At 36.1% G+C, this 26617-nt stretch overlaps 2 protein-coding genes and 1 non-coding gene across 9 annotated transcripts in view; 2 read left to right on the plus strand and 1 right to left on the minus strand.

Annotated features, from left to right (window-relative positions):
• The window catches only part of TCEANC2 (transcription elongation factor A N-terminal and central domain containing 2), a 44157-nt gene extending 42882 nt beyond the window's left edge, over window positions 1–1275 (minus strand). For 2 of the 4 annotated variants that reach the window (XM_043461240.1, XM_043461238.1), the window contains exon 1: window positions 1094–1275. The gene's annotated coding sequence lies outside the window, so the exon portion shown is untranslated. Of the gene's footprint in view, window positions 1–28; window positions 146–1093 lie in introns of those variants that run through there. The other 2 variants (XM_043461237.1, XM_043461234.1) reach the window with 2 other exon arrangements.
• Window positions 75–25770, plus strand: TMEM59 (transmembrane protein 59). Of its 4 annotated transcripts, none has more exons than XM_043461227.1 (9): window positions 217–464; window positions 4125–4157; window positions 5161–5266; window positions 6780–6874; window positions 9721–9873; window positions 11946–12027; window positions 13234–13318; window positions 16946–17054; window positions 25133–25770. In XM_043461227.1, the coding sequence occupies exons 1-9, from the start codon at window positions 276–278 to the stop codon at window positions 25286–25288; spliced, it is 1008 nt and encodes a 335-aa protein (XP_043317162.1). In that variant the 5' UTR covers window positions 217–275; the 3' UTR covers window positions 25289–25770. The 4 variants fall into 4 exon arrangements, with proteins under 4 accessions (XP_043317165.1, XP_043317164.1, XP_043317162.1 ...); XM_043461228.1 differs by having other exon boundaries at window positions 13237–13318; XM_043461230.1 differs by lacking the exon at window positions 4125–4157 and having other exon boundaries at window positions 75–464; window positions 13237–13318.
• Window positions 7987–8058, plus strand: TRNAY-GUA. Its single transcript has one exon. It is a non-coding gene; the product is annotated as a tRNA-Tyr (tRNA).
• Window positions 25771–26617: the final 847 nt, after the last annotated feature.

Here is a 26617-nt window from a genome sequence, read left to right on the forward strand (position 1 = left end):
TTGAAGGGAACTACATGCCCCAGCATGCCTCGCAGAGGGAGGAGTCGTTTCGCTCTAGTACTCGCGATGTTTGGATGCACTTCCTCTCGCCAACCTCGAAGTTCGTAGAGGTGGGGCGGGAGGCGGCAGTTTCGGACGGGTCAGGGCGGAGCTGTGAAGACTACAGAGGGGGAAGCAGCGGCCCGCGGGGCGGGGAAGGGGCTGGTCCCGGAAGGAGGAGGAACCTTGAAAAGAAAACAGCAACAAGCTGTGCTGCTGTGACAGAGGCAAACAAAATGGCGGTGCCGAAGGGGAGACTATGGCTCAGGGCCCAACTGGGGATCTCGCCGCTGCTGCTGCTGGCCATGGCTCTGGCCGGAGGCTCCGGAACCGCTTCAGCTGAAGCGTTTGACTCGGTCTTGGGTGATACGGCGTCTTGTCACCGGGCCTGTCAGTTGACGTATCCCTTGCACACCTACCCCAAGGTAGGGCCCGTCCGAACCGGGCTACAGCCCTTCCCTGGTCGCCCATCTTTCCGCTCTCCCGCACCTCTGTCATTTCTGGGAGCCTGATGTTGAATCCACCCTTCAACCTTTGTCTCCCATCTATGTGGCTCCTGTTTTCTTCCCTAATCCTACCCGCATCCCGCTTCTGCTGTAATTACCGGAAGTTTGTGCCTCACCTACCCTGTAATAGGCCGGGGACAGAAAAATAAGCAAGACACGACCCCTTTTTTTCTGGGGTTTTATGGGGAAGGCGGGGAAGAAGAACGCTCGGAGGGGAAGGAGGATCCAGATGATTAATGCAGGGTCCTCACTTTCCAGGGATGGCGGGGCGGAGGGGGGAAAGCTGCAGATACGCCAGTCCACTAAAAGGTTAGTTCTTAACCCCCTCTTCCCTTAGCGCCTCTCTGGGCTGGAAGCCTGCAGTCTGTACCTGGAGTCAGACAAGTAGATAATTCCACCATAGTATGAAATGTACTAAGGAGTGGGGAGACACTCAGCAAGGGCTTTCCGCCTGTGTTGAGTGACTGTGTGCTAGGTGCTGACACTGGGACTGGGACTGGGACGGCTTAGAGAAAAAGCAGTTAGGTTTCTACATTCAGAGAACTTACCTTTCGGTGCAGCAGAAGACAGGAGATTAGTAGAGTGGGAAAGAAACGAGACTGGCCCTCGCAGCGGATCACATATTACGAAGAGAGTGACCCTTCCTCCCCTCCTTGTCCGTCCCTAGGTGCAGCCTTTCCTTTAATTCCATTCCACTTCTCAAGTTGTTTTTGCAGCTTAAGAACTGTTGACTGAGCATCCTAAATTGCATGGTTTGTCCCCCACCCTTCCAAATATGTGATTTGGGCATAAGCCCCGCCCTCCACACCACTGACTTTCTTTATAACAGCTTGTGCTGGTCTTTCTGCCCTTGTTTTTGCTTTGTCTTCCATATGCTATATGCTTAAACATGTGGCTAGGCCTCTTTGCTCTCTCAAACTACAAAGTGACTAGGAGAAAAAGTTGAGGATGTTCCTTATTGGCAAGTGCTTTCAGGCTTTTGAAATGAAAAGTTCTAACTGCTGTTTCTGCCCATATATCTGTTTACTGCTGGGTTTCACATTGCTTGAGGATTATCAGTCTTCAAGAAAAAGTGTGGGAGAGGGGATTATCAAATTATCAGAGACAAATATATCGTTAGCAATCAAGAGAGAAAAATGAGGAATTCTGGCTTCTAGACTTTTAAATCAATGTGTACTGCTCCTGAATACATTATTTTCTTCTCTTTTTATAAAATCGCTCATAAGTAAGAGGATTGTGTGAGGAAATTAATAATGATTTGGCCTGGAATTGGGCAGTGATTTATTTTGTATCTTTATAGTGTTTGGATATACTGGCCTTCCCTCCCACACACCTCCCAACCCCCACCCCCGCCCTTTTTTTGGGATTTTCCTAGCATATTTGTAGTTACTTGAGTACATATGCTGGAGAATAAGCAATTTAAAAGGTTAGACATTTCTGGAACCTCAGAGTACTTTTATAATATCCACTACTTTCTAACAATTGATGTGATATCTATAAATCTTTCTTTCTTTTTCAGTAAAACTATTCTCCCTAGGAACTCTAAATCACCTGGTTTCCTGTCCTGGACTTAAAGTTTATAAACTGCCTGCTGTCTTATTAGCCAGTATGATGGGAGATCTACCTCCATTATCCCTAATTCTCACCGTGCCAAGTTGGGCTTTTCAGCTGAGGAAGTCAAGGCTCTGAAATGTTCAGTGACTTGACCTAGGTCACATAGCCAAGAAGTAGTGGAGTAGCAGGAATTCAATCCTAAAACTGGCTACACTATACTGCTTTCTATTAATAAAGTTGTAGATTAAAAATATTTAATTATTTCACTGATGTCCTTTGGTCCTCCGTCAAATTATTGTGCTTTATGGTTTGGAAAAAAGCAGTGGGTGTTATATTATTTAAATTTACAAGCTCCTAAAGCCTCTCTTGGTCTGGTATTTGTGACTGGCAAATAGAAATCTCATTTTAATGACTCTTTTTCAAAATTATTTGTTGCAAGAAAGCGTGGTACTTTACTTGTTTGTAGTAGGTACTTAAAAATTATCATATTTCACCCTTTCACTTTCCTCAGAGGTAGAATTGTGTAACTTGTCTGGGTCCAAATACAGGAGACAAGTCCTGTGAATAATAAAGGTAGTTAGAGTCAGCCTGGTCATTTTTAAGAGTGTGGGCTCTGGAACCTTACAAACCTGGTTTTATTCCCTCTTTACAGTTACGTATCTGTGGGTCCTTGATAATTACTTCTCATGACTTCATTTTGTCAACTGTAAAAAAAAAAAATCCTTACACCTTGCGGAGTAAGTGTGAGGATTAAAGATAATATACATGGTACTCTTAGCACAGTACCTAACACATGGCAACAGATAGTTTTTTCCTTTGTCAGATGTCATAAGGCCAGTTTGGTATGTGCAGTATATTAGTAGTGCTGAAGAAGAGAATAGTTAGTTTGACTTAGCTCAGGATAAGAAAATGCGTGTAAAATCTATAGATAGTAGGGTTCCTTTAAGGAGGATTTGGTCTAAATTAGAGAAGGTATATTTTATATGAGCTTGCCAGTAATTTTGGATGCATAGGGCATGAAACATTGTATGAAACATGAAACAATTATTTAGAACAAGGATATGACTTAATTGCTACCAGTTGAGTGCCTGCTCTGTGCCAGGTGTCCTATGATATATTAAGTGTTAACACTGTACCTGGTACATTGTGGGTGCTCACAAAATATATTATTAATGTCATATCTGTTTATTAGATAGTATAGCATAATATTAATGATGCTAGGATATAAAATAATATGTAAATAAAATACAGAATCCTCCTCATATTTCAGGATTGACATGTAAGTATTGTCAGTGTTCTACAACTAAGGAAATTGAGGCTGAGAGAGATTAAGGCCCTTGCCTAAGGTTGTGCAGAATAAATGATGAGGCTGAGTGACTAACCAGGGCTAATTCCTGAACCTAGACTCTTTTACCATGCTACACTCTCTTCTGAAAATCGTACTGGAGGGCTTATTGGATTGGTTTAATAAAAGAAAACATAGCTGAAAGCAAAATGGCTTGCAGTATAGCTCATACTAATGAGCTCATACTTCTCCATGCCATAGTAGGAAGTATGTGGTGCTCCAAAGACATGAGAGAATTCTACTGTCTTATGAAAGCTACTCAGGTATAAAATTTACTTTAATGGTTAAAACTCCTTCAATTTCACTGTAACAATAAATGCAGCTAGAACTGACATCCAGAAATGCACTACCTTCAAAGTTGTATAATAAAGATTGTATAATATTAGACAATTAGGATGAAATGGTTGGATGGCATCACTGATTCAACAGACATGAACTTGGGCAAACTCCGGGAGGTGGTGAGGGACAGGGAAGCCTAGTGTGCTATAGTCCAGGGGGTCGTGAAGAGTCTGACATGACTTGGTGACTGAACAACAATAAATACTAGACTGCAGCCATCTCCTCTTAACGGATTGTTGCTGCTGCACAAATTTTACTAATCCTGCTGGAAAGAAATGCATAACTTTGTATTCCATTGGTTGCTAACTGGTATATGCACGTGCTGTTTCCTTCCTTATTAGGTGCCTGCCAGTTTGTACACAGTGGATCCCACAGTAAGTTGAGGGGGCTTCCCCACATATACTGGTTTGTTTCAAATACTATACCTTTCACCAAAGGAAAGCCTGTTGAAGACATTGTCATTAGTCTTACTGAGCTGTTCACATTTTCCAGCAATGAAAATCTTCTCTTGAGCTCTCACACAAATACAATGATGCCTACAACTGTTGTTTTCTGTTTTTAAAATGTATTATTATGATTAACACTACTACCATTTATTGAGCACCTTCAGTGTTCCGGGCACTGCACTAGGAATAGCTGTCTTCCAGCATTGTTGAGGGGTTTAGAGGTAATTTATAGCTTTTATTTCCTTTTTGACGTTTATCAGTAGATAGGTAAAGTAATGTGCATGCTGACCTGAAAGGTTTTAATCTAAGTCTTGCTGATTCCAATGGCCTTTTGCATATGTCACATGTTGCCTTTGTTTCTGTTTTCAGTTCAGGTAAACTGAGTTTTAAAAAATCCTTTCATTTAAGCATTTTTCTAAATGTGTACCTCACTTTGTGGGGGCCTTTATAGCACTATCTGCTATGTAAAACTGGTCATGATATTTTTCCTGATAGGCCTGATGATTTGTATAAATATTTATGTGGCAGAAGTACACCATTGGTCCTAAAGTACTTGTTTTCTCATTTTTGCCTCTATTAAAAGTTCTGATTATGTCACTGTTATTTTTATTTTCAACTTTTCCCCCCAAAATATGACCATGGACTGTAGGAAAAGGGTGATGTTTTTATGCACTTGGTTTCTTTATATCACTTATTATTTGTTTTGGATATCACTGTTAAAGTAAGAAATTAAAACTTCTTTATGCGGCAGACTATATAGCCTTAAGTATTACCTGACTTCTATCATTTTTCTTTCTTTCAGTTATAAAACTTTTATTGGACAATTTATAATAAACCCTACTAACTTTGCTTTCTTTTTGACTTTTTTTCCCCCATAAGGGAAAAATACTATTTTTTTTTTGTTAATCCTCCCTGTTCTTGACCTCCCTAGGAAGAGGAGTTGTACGCATGTCAGAGAGGTTGCAGGCTGTTTTCTATTTGTCAGTTTGTGGATGATGGAATTGATTTAAATCGGACCAAATTGGAATGTGAATCTGGTAAGATGCTATGCTAATGACATCAGCAGTATATAACATTGGTGTTTTCTTTGAGTTGTATTATGCTTTTTATGTATTTTCCTTGGAAAATGACAAGCATACTATTTAAACTAATCATCAAAAATATTTTAATTATTATAAAGTTGAACTTCTAAGAGCTGCTGCTAGAAATTTCATGGGCTTTAAATTTCATCTATTTGTTGAGACAGTATTTATTTTGTACTATAGATAGGAACACCTTTGTTTAACCAAGTATTTGGTTTAGACAAATGCAATAGTGATTACCCTTCTCATAATTCATCACTATCCTTTCAGTGGATAGTATAATTTTCCTAAGCCTTTCAATCATAGGCTAGTTGACTTAGCTCCCAAGTTTTTTTTTTTTTTACTGAATCAGGCCTTTGACTCAGTATTTAATAGTGTATTCTTTGTGAGTCATGCCAATAAAAGAAGTAACTAGAGTCTTTGTCATCTCTTAAGCCACTATTCTTACCTTTTGCCCAAAGCGATGTGTTTAATAAAAGAAACCTGTAATCAGGACAAAATTGATATTTGGCTTTTAAAAAACTATAATGGAATTTTCTTCATTCATTACCTTACACTGTTTATTCAGTGCAGTGAGGTAGCTTTCTCCCTATCACTATGCCACTATTTCCATCTACCCTGTGTGATATCATAACCTCTTTTTTTATGGCTCAGTCTCCTAACTGGCCATCTTTATATGTGCATAATACTGTTCAGTTTATTATCTAGTACCTTTGAGAAGTATACTACAAATGCATGACTGGGTGGAAAGAAAAATAAAATTGTGGTGTAAAGTGTTATATCACAGGAAAGAAATGGCTCTAGTAAACTAAGTAAAGAGCATATATGTGGTAGAGACTAATTCCAAGTTTGGAATCCTGCTGCAGAACATTTTCAAAGTTCAGTTTTCTCAGAATTTAGGATGTTAGACTGATTGTTTTATTTTTCTTTGCCTTGTGAATACCCTTGCTGCTGAACTCAGTGATCCAGTTCTTAACAGTAATATCATATATTTGTATAAATTACTAAAGTGTATCGTTTTGTTCAACCCCATAAAGTAGGTGGTATTCTGTTTTAGACATAATAAAAATAAATAGTCAGAGAGGTTAAATAGCTCTACCTCGGTCACATACACAGCCAACAGATGGATGGAGCCAGAATTTCAGGTTGCCAATTCAGTGTTTTTTCTTTTCTGCAAACCTTAGCTATGAGGTTCACCTCATGTGAATGTCATCATATAGCCAGAGCCTGAGTGTGTAATTAATAGATCTATTCCTGAAACATTTGACTTGTGGGAGGCAGAAGATATGGGATTTTAGTAAAATAAAACATTTGCTGTTATTGCCAAATATGAAAATTCATATTAATGAAATAATTTTTAAGTATAATAAATTGCTTTATAAAATGCCAAATTCCTTACTTTCTGTTCTATCCCTTTTCTTTCTCTCCTTCTCTTTTTTTCTTGTAATTTACTGTTTTTCTCTTCCAGCATGTACAGAAGCATATTCCCAATCTGATGAGCAATATGCTTGCCATCTTGGTTGCCAGAATCAGCTGCCATACGCAGAATTGAGACAAGAACAAGTACGAAACAATACTGCCCTTCAGAAATGCCTGCTTAGATTGCACTTTGTATTGAAATGTGTATTGTTCACATGATCCTATTTCAGTATTATAATTAGTCTTCAGCAAGCAAATTATTTTTGCAAATAGAAAAGTCAGGTATTTTTGTATAATGCTTTAATGTTAAGAGGTATGTTCACACCCATATCTCATTTTGTTTTTTTTTTTCTTGGTCCCGTGACAATATTATCCCCATTTTGCATATGAAAAAACTGAGGCTCAGAGAAATGGAGAGTTCCTTTTACCCTACCTGCCATTGCCTTAGATCAGCATCTTTTCTCATCTGTATTACTAAATTAACTGCCAATCTGTTTTCCCACGTCAGCCCCTTCTAGTCTATCATTTAGTCTGTGTCTGCATATTTATTTTCTAAATGGAAATCTCATGCCATGATTCTTCTATCTTATATACTTCAGTAGCTTCCGATTATATACAGGTTTAAATCCAAACCATTTATCACAGCCTGGCTTCTGATTACCTCTTCTATATCATCTCTTAGAATTTTTACCCCTCATACTCTATCTAAGCATTCGGGGAAAAGTTTTTGAATTTTATTAACTTTGGCATAGGAAATACAACCACATGGTACAAAACTCAAAAGGTAAAAAAGAAAAAAATATGTGTATATATATACACACATACAGTTGACCCTTGAAAAATGTGGATTTTAACTGCAGGACCATTTACACTTGAATTTGTTTTTTTCTTAATGTTATACTGCACTACATGATCTACAATTGGTTGAATTCTCAGATGCTGAATCACAAATACGGGAGACCAACTATAATCTGTGTATATTCACAGATTTTAGCACCCCTAACCCCTGCCATTGTTCAAAGATCAGTTGTATAGTGAAAAGTTTCCTACCCCTGTATCTCTTAACCACTCCATTTTCCTCCATTAATGTAGCCAGGGTTACCAATGCAGAGGTATTTTATACATATACAAGGATACGTGTATTCTTTTCTAAACTACAAGTATAGTTAAAGACTGTCTACTCATTTTTTCCACTACATGTATATTTCATTATATGGATGTATCATTTATTTAAGTAGTCTCTTGTTATAGGGGCTTCCCTGGTGGCTCAGAGGTTAAAGCGTCTGCCTGTAATGCGGGAGACCCGGGTTCAATCCCTGGGTTGGGAAGATCCCCTGGAGAAGGAAATGGCAACCCACTCCAGTATTCTTGCCTGGAGAATCCCATGGACGGAGGAGCCTGATAGGCTACAGTCCATGGGGTCGAAAAGAGTAGGACACGACTGAGCGACTTCACTTTCACTTCACTTGTTTATGGACATGTAGGGTTGTTTCTAACTTTTTAGATTTACATATAATGCGTATTTTTCACATTTATATTTCTAGAATAAAGTCATAGGAATACAATTGCTGCGTTAAGTATATGCATTTTTATTTTGAGAAATAGAGCAAAGTTGCCTTGTATGGAGTTTCTGTCAGGTTTTAAAATTGAGATATAATTCATACTATAAAAATCATTCTTCTGAAGTATTCAGTGCAGTAGTTTTTAGTCTATTCCAGACTGTGCAACCATCATTACTATCTACTTCCACAGCGTTTTCATTATCAAAAAAAGAAATCTCTTACCCATTAGCAGTCACTGTCGTTTCCTCCTCCTGCCAGTCCTTGGCAGTGTACTAGTTTCATTACAGTTTTAAATTGTGTTTCTCTTATAAGTAACTTTAAACATACTTTCTAATTTTTAAGACCCATTTTTATTTCCCTTTTTCTTAATTGAGAAGTTCTTAATGTTTGTAATATGTTCATCGTGACTTTATATCTTTTTTCTTCTATTCTGTATCTGCCTAGTGAATCCTTTTGACTCAGGGCAAGTATCATGTCCTTTGTGAAGCCTTCTTAACCACCTCTCACCCCAGTTTGGGTTAGATGCCTTTCCCCATACACATGTATCACCCTGTGTTTCACCTCTGTCCTGCATAGATTAAACACAGACATATGTGGATAAATAAAACACACTTGGCTTCTGATTCTTAAAATTTATAATCTCAATGAATGCTTATTTAGTGAACTAATCAATGAATGATTTCACAGCTTTTCAATGGAAAAATTAGATCATGAATACAAATCTCTTCTGATTCTAAAAGCTCTTCTCTCTTAATAACCCCATACTGTCATTCTTTTGAAATAGAGCCAGAACCAAAACTATCCCTAGAGTTCAGTGAATGGTGTCTCATTCTTATTCTCTAGAGGGGCTCACTGCTGTTGAATTAGTCAATAGTCAGAATTGAAGGGGAGATGATACCAGTTAATGTAAAAATCTCATCAGTAGTTTATATAGTCAGCCGGTAAATATTTCCCTCACTCTGCCCTGTTATCAGATATCTCACATTTTATGCATATATTCCTTGGATTGATTTTTTACCTTCCTTTTTTCCATTGGTGTGTGTTACGGGATGGTTCATTTTACATGAAAGTATTAAAGATTTGTCCCTTCCCCTTCTACCTCTTGAGGCCTTGTTAATCCTTGTTTAATCAAAAGAGAAGAATTAAGATTCTCTGTATTTTTGGACCTAATTCAAAAGCATGTTAATTTCATAGAGGTGACAGGTAGCTTATATTGTATTAGGTGGTACATTAAAGGATCCTAGGAATTTAAGCTTCTCATGGTTAATTGCATAGATAATGAAGAGTTTACTCTGATGCTAATGACGATAATAGAATCACTTGTTTTATACTCTGTCCAAATAAGGGTTTGATTATATTGTTCTTTTGTATATGTGTATATAAAAAATAATATATTTCACCTTGATTTAATCTTTTTTTTTTTTTAAGCTCATGTCCCTGATGCCAAAAATGCATCTACTGTTCCCTCTAACTCTGGTAAGATCATTCTGGAGTGATATGGTGGACTCTGCACAGAGCTTCATAACCTCTTCGTGGACTTTTTATCTTCAAGCTGATGATGGAAAAATAGTTATATTCCAGGTGATAACTGTGCTTCATAGATTCATTTAAATACTAACAGTAGTAATGTATATATTTTAAATGAATATCTTAGCATAGAATCACATACTTAGTCCCTTACAAATATTTATTATCAAATAATAATTACTTTTTAGCCTGCATTAAAACCTACATTGGGCATCAGGACCCAATGTGATTTACTCCTCCCTCTGCCCACTGGAAATCTATTTAAAGCCTATTGATCTGTATCTAACAAAATCTCTGAGTCTTCTAAATTTTAGAGTGGTTAATTAATAAAATGAAACCTATAGATGCAAGAGCGGAGAAGGCAATGGCACCCCACTCCAGTACTCTTGCCTGGAAAATCCCATGGTTGGAGGAGCCTGCTAGGGTGCAGTCCGTGGGCTTGCTAAGAGTTGCACACAGCTGAACGACTTCACTTTTATTTATTGGAGAAGGAAATGGCAACCCACTCCAGTGTTCTTGCCTGGAGAATCCCAGGGACAGGGGAGCCTGGTGGGCTGCCATCTCTGGGGTCGCACAGAGTCAGACACGACTGAAGCGACTTAGCAGCAGCAGATATAAGAGATAAGGAAAATTAATGTAGTTTGAATATAAATAATGGTGTGTATTTATACCACATATGGATATTAGAGAAAAGCAATGGGACATAATTTTTAGTTGTTAATAGTGCTTTTCCTCTTAACTCTGATGAGAGAGCTTGTTGAAGAAGCATGTTGCCTTCTAGAGAGAGAACTTTTCTCCCAGTTCATTGTTTATCATGGGATTTGATAATTATAGCTGCTGTTTGGTGAAGATTCATGTGTACTAGACATTTATATATTTTGTCTCAGCTCTCCGAACAACTTCTTGAAGTTGCATTACAGCTGCTTTATTGATGAGGAAACTGCGAGGTTAACTTGTTTAAGGTCACACTGCCAGAAGTAACAGAATTAGGTGTCAAACCTGTTACTTTAGCTCCAAGGCTCATATACTACCCTACCATGCTGTCTTCTTTTTAATTTGGTTGTTAAATTCCTCGAATTTACCAGCCAACGAATTATGTTATGATGCTTTCTCAGGAAGTAATTAAAGTAAACCTTTTAATTATCACTGCCAAGTGAGTGGTTTACTGTAAGCCTAGTATGTGATTTTTAGCATCATCCTGAGTCATGGTTACCCTGTAATTTGGTAATATGTGAAACACAGAACGAATTTTCTCTTAAGTTCATGAATAAATTCTGTTTCCTAAAGCTACTTAAGTTGACTCTTAAGAGTGGAATCCTTCATTCCTGATTAGATGTATGGTTAACTGTTTTTCTCTTTGTGTCAACTTAAGAATGATTATGATGGAGAAACCCCCTACTCCAGAGCATCAGAGCTACGTGAAGATGTAAAGTATGGAGTTGTTAGCTATGTTTTTAGTCGCTTAGTTGTTTCCGACTCTTTGCGACGCCGTGGATCGTAGCCAGCCATGTTCTTCTGCCCATGGGATTTCCCAGGCAAGAATACTGGAGTGGGTTGCCATTTCCTTCTCCAGAGGATCTTCCCAACCAACCCAGGGATCGAACCCACATCTCCTGCATTGATAGGCAGATTCTTTACTGCTGAGCCACCAGGGAAGCCCTAAAGTATGGAGTATTGAGCTAAAATTTATGAGTTACTCATATGTAGAAAAGAATAGAATGTTTCAGATGAGAAAAGATAAGAGATGTGTCTAACCAGGAATTTTGGCAGTCTGCCAAATTATTCCTGATCAACCAGAATTAGAACTCATTTTTTATCGGGTATGATAATGTACTATGTTGTAATACTTTTTTTAATGTTGTAAGGAAATTAAACTGACTATTCTTGACAATGATGGAAATCTGTTTCTTTGCAAGACACTGGATCTAGAGCTTAGCACAAGCAATTAAAATATATATTGTAGTTACTGTGTTTTATTTTTTTTTTTGTGTGTGTTTTATTTTTTATACCATACTTCTATTACTTTTTCTCAATTTGAATGTCTATAGAGATGATATTTTACAGAACTTGCTACTGAGAAAGGCTTAAGAAGTACAAATGACTTAATTGCTTTCTTATCATTTTAGTCTAAACCAGAAATCCAGTATGCACCACAGTTGGAGCAGGAGCCTACAAATTTGAAAGAATCGTCACTAAGCAAAATGTCCTGTAAGTTTTATTTTAACTAGCCTAGGGTTAAAAACATTAGCAGTCAGATCTGATGGTGGTAGAATTGATTGTATGATTATTGGAAGGTGAATAAATAGCTTAAACTGTGGTGCTCAAACTTTATTGTGAATTATGGCCTGGAGAGCTTATTAAAAGCATTTCTGAGCCCCGCCTCCAAAGTTTCCAATTTACTCTATCTGGGATAAGACATGAGAATTTGCATTTCTAACAGGTTGCTGGGTTCTGTTGGCTGGTCTGGGGATCACACTTTGAGAATCACTATTCTAAAAACATTTCGTTTTCCTTTAAGGATGTTTTGAGTATGAACTAAGGAGATGTCCTGGTATCTTCCAATAAACTAACCAAATAGTGAAACTACCCTGAAAATATGTTTTTATTCTCTTTTTATTTCTATGCTAGAAGTGAATTTAAACTCACAGAAATATAAAACATCAAGCTAAAACTGTGCTTACCTTTTTCAATGTATTAACTCATTCCTTATTTTCGATACTGATTTTATTAACTTTCTGATTATTTTGGTGGGTGAATGATGACAGCACACAGGTGCTATCATCATTCACCCACCAAAATAATCTTTTAACTGTATCTTTTTATTTTTTTAAAGATTTATTTATTTATTGGCTATGCTGGGTCTTCATTGCCTCTTGTGGGCTTTCTCTAGTTGCAAAGAACAGGGGCTACTCTTCATTGCAGTGTGTGTGTTTCTCTTGTTGCAGAGCACAGGCTTCAGTAGTTGCGGTGTGTGGACTCAATAGTTGTGCCCCCCAGGCTCTAGACTGCTGACTCAGTAGTTGTGGTGCATGGGCTTAGTTGCCACGCCACAAATAGGATCTTCCTGAAGCAGGGATCGAACTCTTGTGCCCTGCCTTGGCAGGCGGATTCTTAACTATTGGACCACCAGGAAAACTCCCATCTTTAACTTTAGATTTGAACAAAGCATTCTATTATTACATTCAGACATGGAAAGCAGCAATGTCAATAAAAATTTAAAAATAAATTAGGAAATTCATAATGTTGTATAGTATCCAGCTGGTTTTTAATGTGCCAGAGGAACTTGCATTCATTATAAATATACCAGGTTACATTTACAGAAATAACTGGGTACAGTGTGTATATCTAGAAGCAGTCATTTGAGACCCCCTTTTGGAATATAGGATATCATTAACTTGTACCTTATTATTTCAGCAGATCTGCAAATGAGAAGTTCACAGGCACATAGGAACTATCTTGAAGATGGAGAAAGTGATGGCTTTTTAAGATGCCTGTCTCTGTATGTATTCATCTTCACTTATATATACAGAAGATAAAATCTGGCTTGTATCAGAGAGATGCAGTCCTTTTTATTATTTTAAAGTTATATTAACTGCTCAAAAGTAAAAAAAAAAAACAACTTTTTTTTTTTCATCTTTTTCCTACAAAAACTGCACTTTTGGATGTTTTGGTTTGTTTAAAAGGTGATAACTCACTCTAGTTTAATAAAACCCAAGGGTTTTTTTCCCGCAGTACAGAAGCACTCTTGTTCTCGTTGGGGGTCTTTGATTTATGTTACAATATGCACTTCTTCAGACATCTCAGTTAAACTTTAATTAATTTAGTTGGAGGGCCAACTGTATATTTATTGGAAAAAAAATTTCACATGAATTTTTTTCAATAAAAAAACAAAATTTTTAAAAATAAATAAATTCTCCCACATAGTTCAAACTTAAGTTCTTCAAGGATCAACTGTATTTATATAGCATTTACATTTTATTAGGTATTATAAGTAATCTAGAGATTATTTAAAGTGTATAGGAAGATGTATGTAGGTTATGTGGAGATCTATGCCACTTATAAAAAGGAATTGATCACCCTCAGATTTTGGTACAGGAGGGGGTTGCAATCCTGGAACCATTGCCCTGGGAGTACCAAGGGATGACTCTGTATTTGAATGGTTTGAGGGTTGGATTTTCATTTTTATATCTCCATAGCCAGACAGGAGGCTAGGGGAGGTGGATAAGGGCTATAGATTAAGGAGGGTTTTGTGTTTTATACTGAGTGTCATCTCCATGCCAAAGATTCTTAGGGTGGCAAGGGAAAGTGGACTGGTGAGGGTAATGGGTACCTTGTGTCCTCTTGGGAAGAAATATGAAACCTTCTAGAGTGAGGAGGGTTTTATCAAAGTATGCAACCTTCTACTCCTCTAAGGAGTTCTGATATGAGCCTTCCCCCTACAACCACCTGCAGCCCCTCACCATAAAAAGGGACAGTAGCACTTAGTGATGGTTATCTACCCATGTCAGATACCAGGTCAAGCACTTGAGTAGAGAGGTGAACAAGTGGAGTGTGTCTCAAGTGTAACACTTCAGTAGTCCACACTGCATGCTTCCTGTAACTTCTTAGAGTAGAAGTCGTTTCTTGACAGGTTTTAATCAGATATCAGGTACTTTTTATTTTAAAGACTGGGTAAGAAAATAAGAATTGAACTTCAAATTTTCCCTTCCTTTTCCTTCTAAACCTGCTTTTGATTTTGTACCAAAAGAGGGGACTTTTTCTCTCATTCCGTGTTTCGGATTTTTGTTGCAGTTTGATAAGTTTTATGAAACCTAAGTCATTGCCTAATCTTAAGTTACCATTTATTCTTTTTTTCCTTTTTGGTCACGTCACTCAACTTATAGGATCTTAGTTCCCCGACCAGGGATCGAATCCAAGGCCCCAGCAGTAAGAGCAATGAGTCCTAACTGTTAGGCCATCAAGGAATTCCCTACAGTTTATCCTTAATTGTTGGGGTCCTTTAATGGACCGGAACCTGGTGGTACGGAGTCGACGATAAGAAAGTAAAAGAGAGAAAGAGAGAGAGAGAGAAAAAAAAGACCCGGGGACCTAAGCTCTGATGGAGCAAAGGTGCTTTAATGATTTTCCTATGAGTATATATAGGCTGTGGTACAAGAAACTTCTTTCGGGAATGATAGAGATCAGAAAACCAAACGTACAGCAACCGTTACCAAGGGAACAAGGGGTAATGTTAGTCACAAGGTCAGGAGACAATCCATATCTCAAGAAAGGGGAACGAGACCAAGCGGTTTTGTCCTAAAGAGAATGTTTACTAAAGGAGACCCAAGCCTGCCTCACACAATGACCTCAGTCCCTGGGAGCAGCGTGCTGTTCCGCTTGAAGAGGGACAAAGGACTCATGAGAGACAGCACATAGGAATCCTCCCATCAAACATTCCCTGACACTTAATACTACACTACCTAGCATCTTACTGGTGCCTTACTACCCTTTAACATTTTGTCATTATATGTTATTCTTTTTTTTTTTCCTTTCATTTATTTTTATTAGTTGGAGGCTAATTACAACATTGTAGTGGTTTTTGTCATACACTGACATGACTCAGCCATGGATTTACATGTATTCCCCATCCCGATCCCCCCTCCCACCTCCCTCTCCACCCAATTCCTCTGGGTCTTCCCAGTGCACCAGGCCCGAGCACTTGTCTCATGCCTCCAGCCTGGTCTGGTGATCTGTTTCACCCTTGATAATATACATGTTTCAATGCTGTTCTCTCTAAAACATCCCACCCTCGCCTTCTCCCTCAGAGTCCAGAATTCTGTTCTGTACATCTGTGTCTCTTTTTCTGTTTTGCATATAGGGTTATCATTACCATCTTTCTAAATTCCATATATATGCGTTAGTATACTGTATTGGTGTTTATCTTTCTGGCTTACTTCACTCTGTATAATGGACTCAAGTTTCATCCATCTCATTAGAACTGATTCAAATGAATTCTTTTTAATGGCTGAGTAATATTCCACGGTGTATATGTACCACAGCTTCCTTATTCATTCGTCTGCTGATGGACATCTAGGTTGCTTCCATGTCCTGGCTATTATAAACAGTGCTGCGATGAACATTGGGGTGCACGTGTCTCTTTCAGATCTGGTTTCCTCAGTGTGTATGCCCAGAAGTGGGATTGCTGGGTCATATGGCAGTTCTAATTCCAGTTTTTTAAGAAATCTCCGCACTGTTCTCCATAGCGGCTGTACTAGTTTGCATTCCCACCAACAGTGTAAGAGGGTTCCCTTTTCTCCACACCCTCTCCAGCATTTATTGCATATAGACTTTATATGTTACTCTTTTAAATCTAACGTTTTAAGAATAGCTTTTTCTTTGAATCTTAATCTATAGTTTGGCAAACAATAGGTCAATTATGGAAAAAACTCCAGTTACAAATTCTTGTAACTAGCCTTCTACACTGAGATATTTTAATCATAAGAAAAATATAACTATCTTTTTTTAAGATATGCTGTGATGAATACAGAATGCCTCATAATAGATATACTCTTGTAAATTGAAATTCAAGTAAATTGTGGCAAGTTAAATATTTGAAATATAATAGAGAAGTTAACTTCTGGAAGCCTGTTGTGAGTCCTTTTATAAAACAAGTTATTGTTTCATAATTTACCTATTCTGTACCTTAATTCTTTGGGGTATTGGGTTTTCTTAGAGCTAGTGTTATCATAATACCTTGCAAAAATATATATATTTGTGTAGCAGTATACAGTTTATAAAACACTTTGATTTGCTTTATCTCATTTAGTAATTTAAAAAAATCCTTAACAGTAATTTGCTTTAATTTTATATATTTAGCAGAAAGCCAATATGTCTGATTTTTTTAATTTATAAAAGTTTTATAGCCATGCTATATAAGCTTGAGAAATGGAGGATTATATCATCCTAATATAATAGCTATTATAATGTTTTCTTCTGAATGTTTTTTTAAAATAGTTTTAAGGGTAGTACACATAAAATTTTGTAGTATTAAACTAAGTATACAAAATTGATTGCCTTTAATTGTTAAGAACCTTCTGTTTTTAATGTTATGCAATTTTAACAAAACTGTTGATTTTTTTTTCCCCAGTAACTCTGGGTGGATTTTAACCATGACTCTTGTCCTCTCTGTGATGGTGTTGCTCTGGATTTGTTGTGCAACTGTTGCTACAGCTGTGGAGCAGTATGTGCCCTCTGAGGTAAATTTAATTCTAACCCTTAGGCCATTTGAAGACTGAGCCATATCATTTCCTTTTTAAAATGTTTTGTTTGTTTAACTAGAAAAGCAAAACCTTTCTACTAATAGAATGAGAGAAAATTTGGCGGTTTTAATCACACACATGGGGGTTGGCACACATGAGAATTACAGGTTTGCAGCATAAGCATCACTTCCCAATTTTCTGTCGTGCTAACTACTATAGTGACCAGTGTACACTGGCTGACTTGAGTTCAATGTCTCTCTTCTCCCTAGGTCTTCTTTTTTTTGTAATTTTTATTTATTTATTTATTTTTGGCCATGCCACATGGCTCGAGGGATCCTATTTCCCCAACCAAGGATCAAACTTTTGCCCCCTGCAGTAGAAGCACAGAGTCCCAATTACTGGACTGCCAGGGAATCCCCTCGTAGGCCTTGGAGACTGAAAAAAACCCACTGACATGTTTCTAAGGTGATAAATAAGAAAGAAGTCTTGTGGAACTACTTCAAATTTTAAATTTAACATTGCCACAAATGTTAAGGAATAATTGTTGCTTTAGAAGCATCAAGGCTGAAGCGTTTGATTTTGAGTAATGTGTTTTGCTATACTCTGAGAGAGATGGAACACTATCTTGACTTTCTTGTTAATTAAAATTTAACTGGCCCAGGAATCATGAGGTAAAGGGCTTTTGTTTCAGAAAAAGCCTCTAATTTGATGATTCAACTTAGCTTTAAAGGAAGAAAAATTATTTATGTAACTAAAAATAAATTCTATTGACATCACATCCAACTGAAGTAAACTGTAGTTCTTGTGTGCCTTCAAAATCCAGTAGAAAAAGAGTGAAAAGAAGGAAGGAGGGAAATTAAAATAGAATCTGATAATAAGTAGTTAGCATGTCCCTAGCATGATGCTTGAACAGTACTCTTAAGTTCACAGACTATAAAGATATGCTATAAGATTTACACATGAATAATGATTCAGATAATATTTTTCATGTTTTTATTAAGACCATATGGGATATAGGCACACAGAATTGGGATAGGATAATGTTGATAACTGATATTTATATAGTTGTTCAAAATTTACAAAGTTTTCATGAATCTTACATGTCCAGCACAACTCTAAAGCAGGTTTTATTATTCATTTTGTAGATGAGTAAATAAGCTTGTGAAGTTTAGATAACTTTGCTGGGGTTGCACAGCTATGAAAGTTTTGAGCCTGGAATTAAGCTCCTGTCTTTTGACTCTGCAACTCCTATGTCTTTTCCTATATACCATCTTTCCTCCAGCTGATCAACTATTTAAGTGGCACAAATAATAAATACATGAAGTGTTAAGGAAAGCAGAGAGTATGTGTTGGATTGTCAGGATAGGTCACGAGGGTCTTGACCTGAACTTTGAAGAATGATATGGATTAGCAGAGAGAGAAAAGTGGACAGTTTTTAAACAAATAGATAAAGTTAGACAGGGTTGCCTTGAATTGTGGAAATATCAGAGAGTGGGTAAATTTCTAAAGAACTCATCTGTTTATGATACCATCTGAACATCCTCTTTGCTTATTACCTACTTGTGTTCCTGTTTAGTTCTGATGTCGATATTTTAATCATTTTTTTGGTTCTTGATAAAGTAGAAGTTAGACATCTTATATAGGATTGCCTTTGCCTGTTAACTTACTTTTGAACTGCCCCATGACTCTAAATCACAGCAGCAAAGCTACAAACCTGTAGTAATAAATTTTTGTTTTACCCTCCATCACTAGGGAAATTGATAATGTGACTCATATCAGGAGCTCATCTGTGTAGCCTCTGACACTAGGAATTTGAACACCACCAGTACCACATGGTTTATGTTTTTGAGCCAGGATGCTCAAACGCTTACTGAAACAGTTCCTAGATGGACATTTCATAGTTCTTCCTCTCTTAATCTCCTTACTTGACTTACAGAATTGACATCTTCTGGTGTTGTTTAGACATAGCAATGCCTCTCATTGGTGTTTGATTACATCTTACAGACCTGGGAATCCGTCCCTCCTCTTCAGATGACTTGTGAGCTTTCTTTTCCTTTTAGATGTTGTCTCTGCTGTGATAAATTTTGTCTTGATTGTATAGTTTTAATTCTGTGAGAAGTTCTGTCCCCTTATTTCCAGGTTGTTTGTAGAGCATCTCACTGTTTCCACATATGCCCCCCACACCCCTGAATCATGAAGCCTAAAGCATTAGAACCACATGTGGAGTCATATTAGCAGTTATTATATTCCCTCCTGATATCTGCATATGGGTGTCACTTTGCCCCTCTCTAGAACTCTTCTTCCTGTCCTTAACAATCAAGAATATGGTGACACCCTCAAAGAATATATACTTTTCTAAGATACATTTTCAAGAAAAATGTATCAAAGACAGCTGTTTGTATTCACTGCTTTTAGGCTTTACTTTGTATTTGAAACCATGCTAGCTAAGTAAATAATGTTTTTTCAACTCTATTTTTAATTATAAAAGTTCTATATATTTGACATAGAATTTATAAAGTTATATATAAAGAAGCAGGGGAAAAAAAAAAAGAAGCAGGAAAAAAAGTCACTCATCCAGAACTATTTTGTATTGCCATTTTAGTGGATTTCTTTTTACTGAACTATATCAATACATATTAATGTTTTTAAAATATTGCAGTGTAGATACTCCTTTTCTGATATTTTCTCCTTAATTTACTGTAAAAATAGCTGAGAATTTAAGTCACCTACTTTAAAATTTACTTTCATAAAACCTTTTCATTGATTTTATTTTTGGAACATAAATTACTTCTGACCCCTCTCCATAGTAACATGAGAGTGCATTTTAACCTATATAAGCAGTGAACAATGCTATTTATATTTTGTTAATATAGTTTGCATATATAATCCCGTGTGTTTATAAGAAATCAGAAACCTGCTGAGAGAATATGTCTGTCTTCAGTATAGACCTGGTATCTTGAACTCAAACATGAAATATTAAAAGCTTCCTTTTCAGTCACTACAAATAAAGCTTAAAATGTCTGTAATAAAGGCCAGAAATGTAGTCTTGGAAACTTATGAACAGCTTTGCTCTTCTTATTTAGGAAAATTCTGAAATAACTTATCTTTAGCCTCTTTTGCACATAGTAAATAGTCATCATACATCATTTAATAATAGTGCCAGAAAGAGTGGGCATTGGTTGATCTTAATGCAGTATCATTTTGAGTAACTTGACTTCTAAAGATTTTGATCCTTATTTCTCCACTTTTCCCCCCTGTTCTTTCACATTTAAGATGTCATTTTTTGGGGAAACATCATGAAATAATGCCTTTCTCTTGTTGAACTACCTATTTAAGATAGTAAAGAGTTGTCATTCACGTCAAACCTGACTTATTAAAACAGGGTTCAGCAGTATTGGATATTCCTTTCTAGAGATCAGGCAGCCTCAGAAAAGGACCAAAGCAACAAGTAATCATATAAATGCTGCCTCTGTTATCTTATTATCTGTTTGTTTCCTTTTTTATTTGCCAAACCCATGATCATCTGATTTCACGTGATCAGTTAAAAAAAGTTTTAGAAGACTCCAAATAATATTCACGTTAGTGAATCACACATACTTACTGGTAGCATCCAGTGTGAACAGGTAACGACCCTGTCCAGGAAATTAGAAAGACAATGAAGAATAAGATCACGATGAACAAAGTTAAATGTTATAGGTTTCAAGACTCGAGTAGAATGAAACATGTTTTAAACTATAATAAACATTATTTTCTTTGTCTTTAAAAAAAAAAGACCAAGAATCTTGCTGTTTTGAATCTTTAAGTCTCAAGAGAGACAATCAAAAAACTATATAAATGCCAGAGCTGCCATAGCTTTTTAATCTAAATTCTGTTAAGAAATTTAGTTTTGCGGATTTTTGTTCTTTCTCAAGCCTTTATTAAATGTAGTAAGTTTTTTATACATACATATAAAAATAGTATGTATAATATATATATTTTAGAAAACCTATGGATTTTTGCCTAGCTAAAACAATGTATGACATTTTGATTCCACTTGTCTAAGTATGAATAGAACGCTAAATTTCTAACTTACATTCACTCAAAACTTTGATATAGTTCCATTTATTCTGGCATATAATATTATTGCTTAGAGACTAGAAAGCTTATTATTATCTTAGTGATTTTTTTTAAATTGAGGCTTGAAATTTCTAATCCAATTTGAGAATATAAAGAAATACTGTGTTGTAAAACAAAGCACAAAATAGGAAATTAACATGTGATATAGTATTATTAACTAAAGTGCAGATTTTGTTCAGATTTCACAAAATTTTATGCTAGAATCCATTACTCGTTTTCTTACGTTACTCAAGATTCCACCTGTGGTATCTGGTTGCATTGCGCAGCTAAAGCTACATGCAACAAACTCTGATAAAGTCAGAATTTTCATTTTTATTCTGTTGCAAATATTTTCTAACTTTCCTTGTTATGGCTTCTTAGATACATCCATCATTTAAAAGGGACATTTAATTTCCAAATACATGGTGTTTTAAAAGTATCTTTAATATTAATTTCTCATTTTGATATTTATTTCTCATTTAAATGCTTGCTTCTCTGCAGTTTTTTCATTTTCAGTCTTTTAACTTGGGCTTTTGATGGCTAAGTCTGAGATCTCTCTTGGTAAATATCACTTTGCACTTGAAAATACGTGAGTTATTTTCAGATATCTTTTGATACTGATTTCTACCATAATTCCACTGTAATAAGAGAACAGACTCTCTAAGATTTCAATACCTTTAGACCATGAAATTTTTGCCCTTTGTTTTATGCCTCTGCGTATGTTCCAGGGTCTCCTGGTTTATATCTATGAGAACTTGAATGGAATTTGTGTTCTACTGTGTGAAAACTGTATAAACCTTAATTATGATGAATTGGCTCGTAGTTGCTTTTCAGGTCTACTATATCTTTCTACTTTTCTACTCGTTCTATTAATTTTTGAGAGTTTGATATTGAAACTCCAGATAAAAATCTTAATCTGTCTACTTAAAAAATAATTGTAACATATAGTGGAACTATGCATAACTTTGTATTTTCCAAGTCTTCTATAAATGTATTATCTTAACTTTCATAATTTAAGAAAGAAAAAAATTTGAGTCTAGGAAAAGATTTATGTATAATAACTTGCCTAAGATTGCCTAACTGGTTAGAGAAAAGCCAGGCCTAAAGCCCAAATACATACTTAGTATTTAAATTTAAGTTTTAGAAGTAATACATGTGACATAAGGGGCTTCCCTGGTGGCTCAGACGGTAAAGAATCCTCCTGCAATGCCAGAGACCTGGGTTTGATTCCTGGATCAGGAAGATTCCCTGGAGAAGGGAATGGCTACCCACTTCAGTATTCTTACCTGGAGAATTCCATGGACAGAGGAGCCTCATGGGCTACAGTCCAGGGGGGTCGCAAAGAGTCAGACACGACTAAGTAGTCGACTAACAGTGAACGACTAATAAAATTGATTTCCTCTTCCTCAATTCTCAGATAAACCAGTCAGTAGTTTTAAAACATTTTTCCATGCAGTTGCCTTTTTAAAATTTTTTATTTTTTGCTTTTTATCTGATGTCCTTCTACTATAGATGAGGAGTTTAGTTCCCTTACACTGTCTCTCACTTACATCTCTTCACTTCCTAGTTTTTACAATGTGTATTATTATTTTGCATACTTTTAGTGAATGCTTTATAAATTTCTATTGACTCCTTACTACTGCTTTTCACTTTCTTCCTATACTCTTTAACTCTCAATTTACATTAGTTAAATCCTTGAGAAATAAAATAAATTCATTCTTCTGTATATATGCTTTCAGACTCTGCTATTGGTTGATCTGAAAATTTAAAATCCATATTTACAATATTATGATTATGTAGATATTCAAAATAGAACCAAGTACAGTGGTGATTAGAGTCACATGAAAGCAAATTATAAACCTGAATTACTTAAAAAGTATTCCCAGGAGAATCTTCCAAATCTCTCTGCTTAATGGAACGTTTGTTTTTTTGTTTTGTTCTGGCTTTCTTCCCATCAAAGTCATCTCAGTTGCCACTGTTTCTTGTATGTTGCTTTCTTCCTTAGATTCCTCTTTACTTTTGAAATACCTCCTTAAGTAATTTTTTTCATAAAAGATACTTGGGCAGTAAACTTTCCAAGTTAACACATTTGAAAATACCTTTATTGTACCCTTGTATTTGATTGATAATTTGGAGAAGGAAATGGCAACCCACTCCAGTATTCTTGCCTGGAAAATTCCATGGACGGAGGAGTCTGGTGGGCTACAGTTCATGGGGTCGCAAAGTCAGACACAACTCAGCGACCACTTTCATTTTCACTTGAGAATACAGAGTAGCCACAAAATCACTAAATGTACTGGTTAGAGGTTATCCATATGATCCCATCCATTTCTCTGCACAAATTTTACTCTTTCTCCTTGTTCTTTTAGATAGCTTCTTCCATACAGATGTTTGGAATCATTTAAACAGTTTCTGTCACTGTTTCAAGGCTTTTAAATGTTAAGTAGAATTGTGAAAGTTTTTCTTTGATTGTTCCTCAGAGCAAATTATCACCCAAATAAAACCCAAATTATTAATTTGGATTTTAAGGAGGCCTCACTATATCAGATCCATGTCCAATCCATCAACCATTGAATTTGTCTTGAAAATTTTCTCTTAACTGGAAAAGTGTCAAGTACTGGGCCACTTCCTTGTTGAAGGATTATTGTTACCTTGAAACAGTAGATAGCAGACCACATCAGAAATGTGTTCAAGTAGGCAGCCATCATGACAGTCACTTTTAGAACATTTTCATCACCCCAGAAAGGAAACTCATACTAGTAGTCACTCCCCATTTCCTCCAAGCATCTTTACCAGCCATAGACAATCCATATGTGTGGTCTCTTGTGACTGGCCTCTTTCACTGAGCATTACGCTCCATATTGTTGTACATATTGATATTGTAGATACTTAAACTTCGAAGGTGCTCTTTATTCAGCACCTACTAAAAGCATCTTTCCAACATTAATATACTTGTATATGGTTCTGTTTTTTTTTTAATACATATTTGTTTTTTACTTATTTATTTATTTGGCTGCACTGGGCTTAGTTGTGACGTGTGGGATCTTCTAGTTGTGGCTTGCGAACTGTTGGTTACAGCATGTAGGATCTAGTTCCCTGACCAGGGATCAAACCTGGGCTCCATGCTTTGGGAGTGCAGTCGTAGCCACTAGACCAGCACGGAAGTCCCTATCTTTTTAATATAGTTAGTGCCCTGTCAATAATGTCAGCGCTTCAGTTTTTAGCTCACAGAATCAGAGATTTATTGCCACATGCGTTAACAACAAAATCTACCCCACCTCTTAGTAAAAACTTTTCTTTTTCTACCTTTAGAAGGTAAACCTGTATCTAAATAGACGTACTTTCAAAAGATACTAGACATTTCCATTATACTTCAGTGAGTTTTATGACATTGCCCTGATGCTGTTTATGCTTTCATTCTTTCATTTTAGTATCTTTTTGAGTATGTTAGTAACAATTCGAACTTTTATATGTTTATGAAGACCTTTCTGTCAATGTTAAACTATTTTGTATATATATTTTGTTCTACTCACAGACTTAAAATCATACATACCATTTTCCATATGTGTTAATTTAGAACATTTAGTAGCAGAGGAACTTACTCCAAATCATTTGACCACTTGGTTGGAGAGATAAGATCTCAAAGGAATTGATCACTCAAGGCATCAAGCATCTGTAATCCATGCTCCAGAATCAATACCGGGTGTGGTATGACCACACTTATTCCATTTAAACCTGAGCAATTTTTCCTGATACTCAGTTGTTAATTTGTAAGTATTTTAAGTCAGGACATATGGAAAATTTTTATTTGACTATCCACTGGGAATTGAATCACATATCTATAATCTTCTTCTTCTTCTTTTTTTTTTTTTTTAACCAAATCTTAGCATATTAATTTGCTATTTGAAACCTTACTTGGAGAGGTTCCTAATTATCCAAATTGCTAATATTCATTGATTGATTTTTTTTTCCTTTTGCAGAAGCTGAGTATCTATGGTGACTTGGAATTTATGAATGAACAAAAGCTAAACAGATATCCAGCTTCTTCTCTTGTGGTTGTTAGATCTAAAGCTGAAGATCATGAAGAAGCAGGGCCTCTACCTGCAAAAGTGAATCTTGCTCATTCAGAAATTTAAGCTTTTTTTTTTTTTAAGAAAAGTGGAATAGACATCTAAGTTTCCATTCCTCATAGAGCTTTTTAAAATGGTTTCATTGGATATAGGGCTTAAAAATCACTATTAAATGCAAATAAAGTTACCCAAATCTGTGAAGACTGTATTTGCTGTAACTTTACCTTTAATTTTTTTCTAGTAATTTAAGAGATGGCTATTTGGGATTGTATTTTTATTTTACTAATATCTGTAGCTATTTTAATTATTATTTGCATTGTTTTTGTTTGTTTCCTTTCTTAGCCAAATTCTGTGAGCTGATCATTGTTCTTCCCCACCGCCTGCCATGTCACTCACCTTAGTTAATAAGCTGAATACTCAGTAGGAAATGATGCTGTTGCTCACAAATGGCCGACAACTTGTAATTTGAAGTTTAGTAGAAAATACCCTTTGATACACTACATTTTCAGTTGTATGGAACTGAAATCATTAAAATTTTCTTTGAATAATTATGTGCTGAAATTTGAGTTAATAATGCAGCTGACTTTCCAGATTTTCCCTTTTGCCACTGCCCAACCCAGAAAATAAACAGGAAATGTTCTGTGTCTGTTTATTGCTATATGATCAGGAAGCAAATGAAAGCAAAAATGATCTTTTTACAAGTGTATTTTATGTTATTTTGCACAGACTATAGATTTTTCTGTTGGATGGATCTTTCCAAAGAACTATTTTTCTCTATTATAAAGCATGTCAAGTATAAGTTAAAGATATTTTCAGAGAAAACTTCATTTTGACAGTAAGAATTTGACTCTAGTGATGCAGGACTGTTTAGATTCCACTTTGCAGAAAATGGTTGTTATTATCATTCCTTTATTATTATTATTATCAATAATACAGGTACAAAAAGAAGAATGACATCAGGTAACATAATACACTACAGTCTTAAAGTGATTCAATGTCATTATACCATGAAATCTTAAATGACTTTGCAAACCATTATTTTTTCACTCACGTGGGCATTACTGGCAACTGCAGTAGTGCCAATTGACTGAAGAGTGAGTCACTAACTTACCTTCAGCCTAGTCGTTAGCTTTCTCTGAGTCAAAAGAAAATACAATTAACCAAGTAAGGCTTTGGTCACAAGATAATAGGTTTTAGTTTTCTAAGTAGTAGGTTGTCTAGATTTGGTAGATAGAGGGTTAGAAAGTATGTGAACACATTCAAATGGGGAAAAGAGGAAATTACTAAGTGGTTGCCAAGCAGTCATTGTCTCTTTCTTATTTTGTGTGAGAATACAATTATAAAAACACAAGAAATGGACTGGATTTACCTCAGGAAAAAAAAAGCCCAGTTGTC

The sequence above is a fragment of the Cervus canadensis genome, chromosome 2, assembly GCF_019320065.1.
Source record: "Cervus canadensis isolate Bull #8, Minnesota chromosome 2, ASM1932006v1, whole genome shotgun sequence".
NCBI classification, from domain to species: domain Eukaryota; kingdom Metazoa; phylum Chordata; class Mammalia; order Artiodactyla; family Cervidae; genus Cervus; species Cervus canadensis.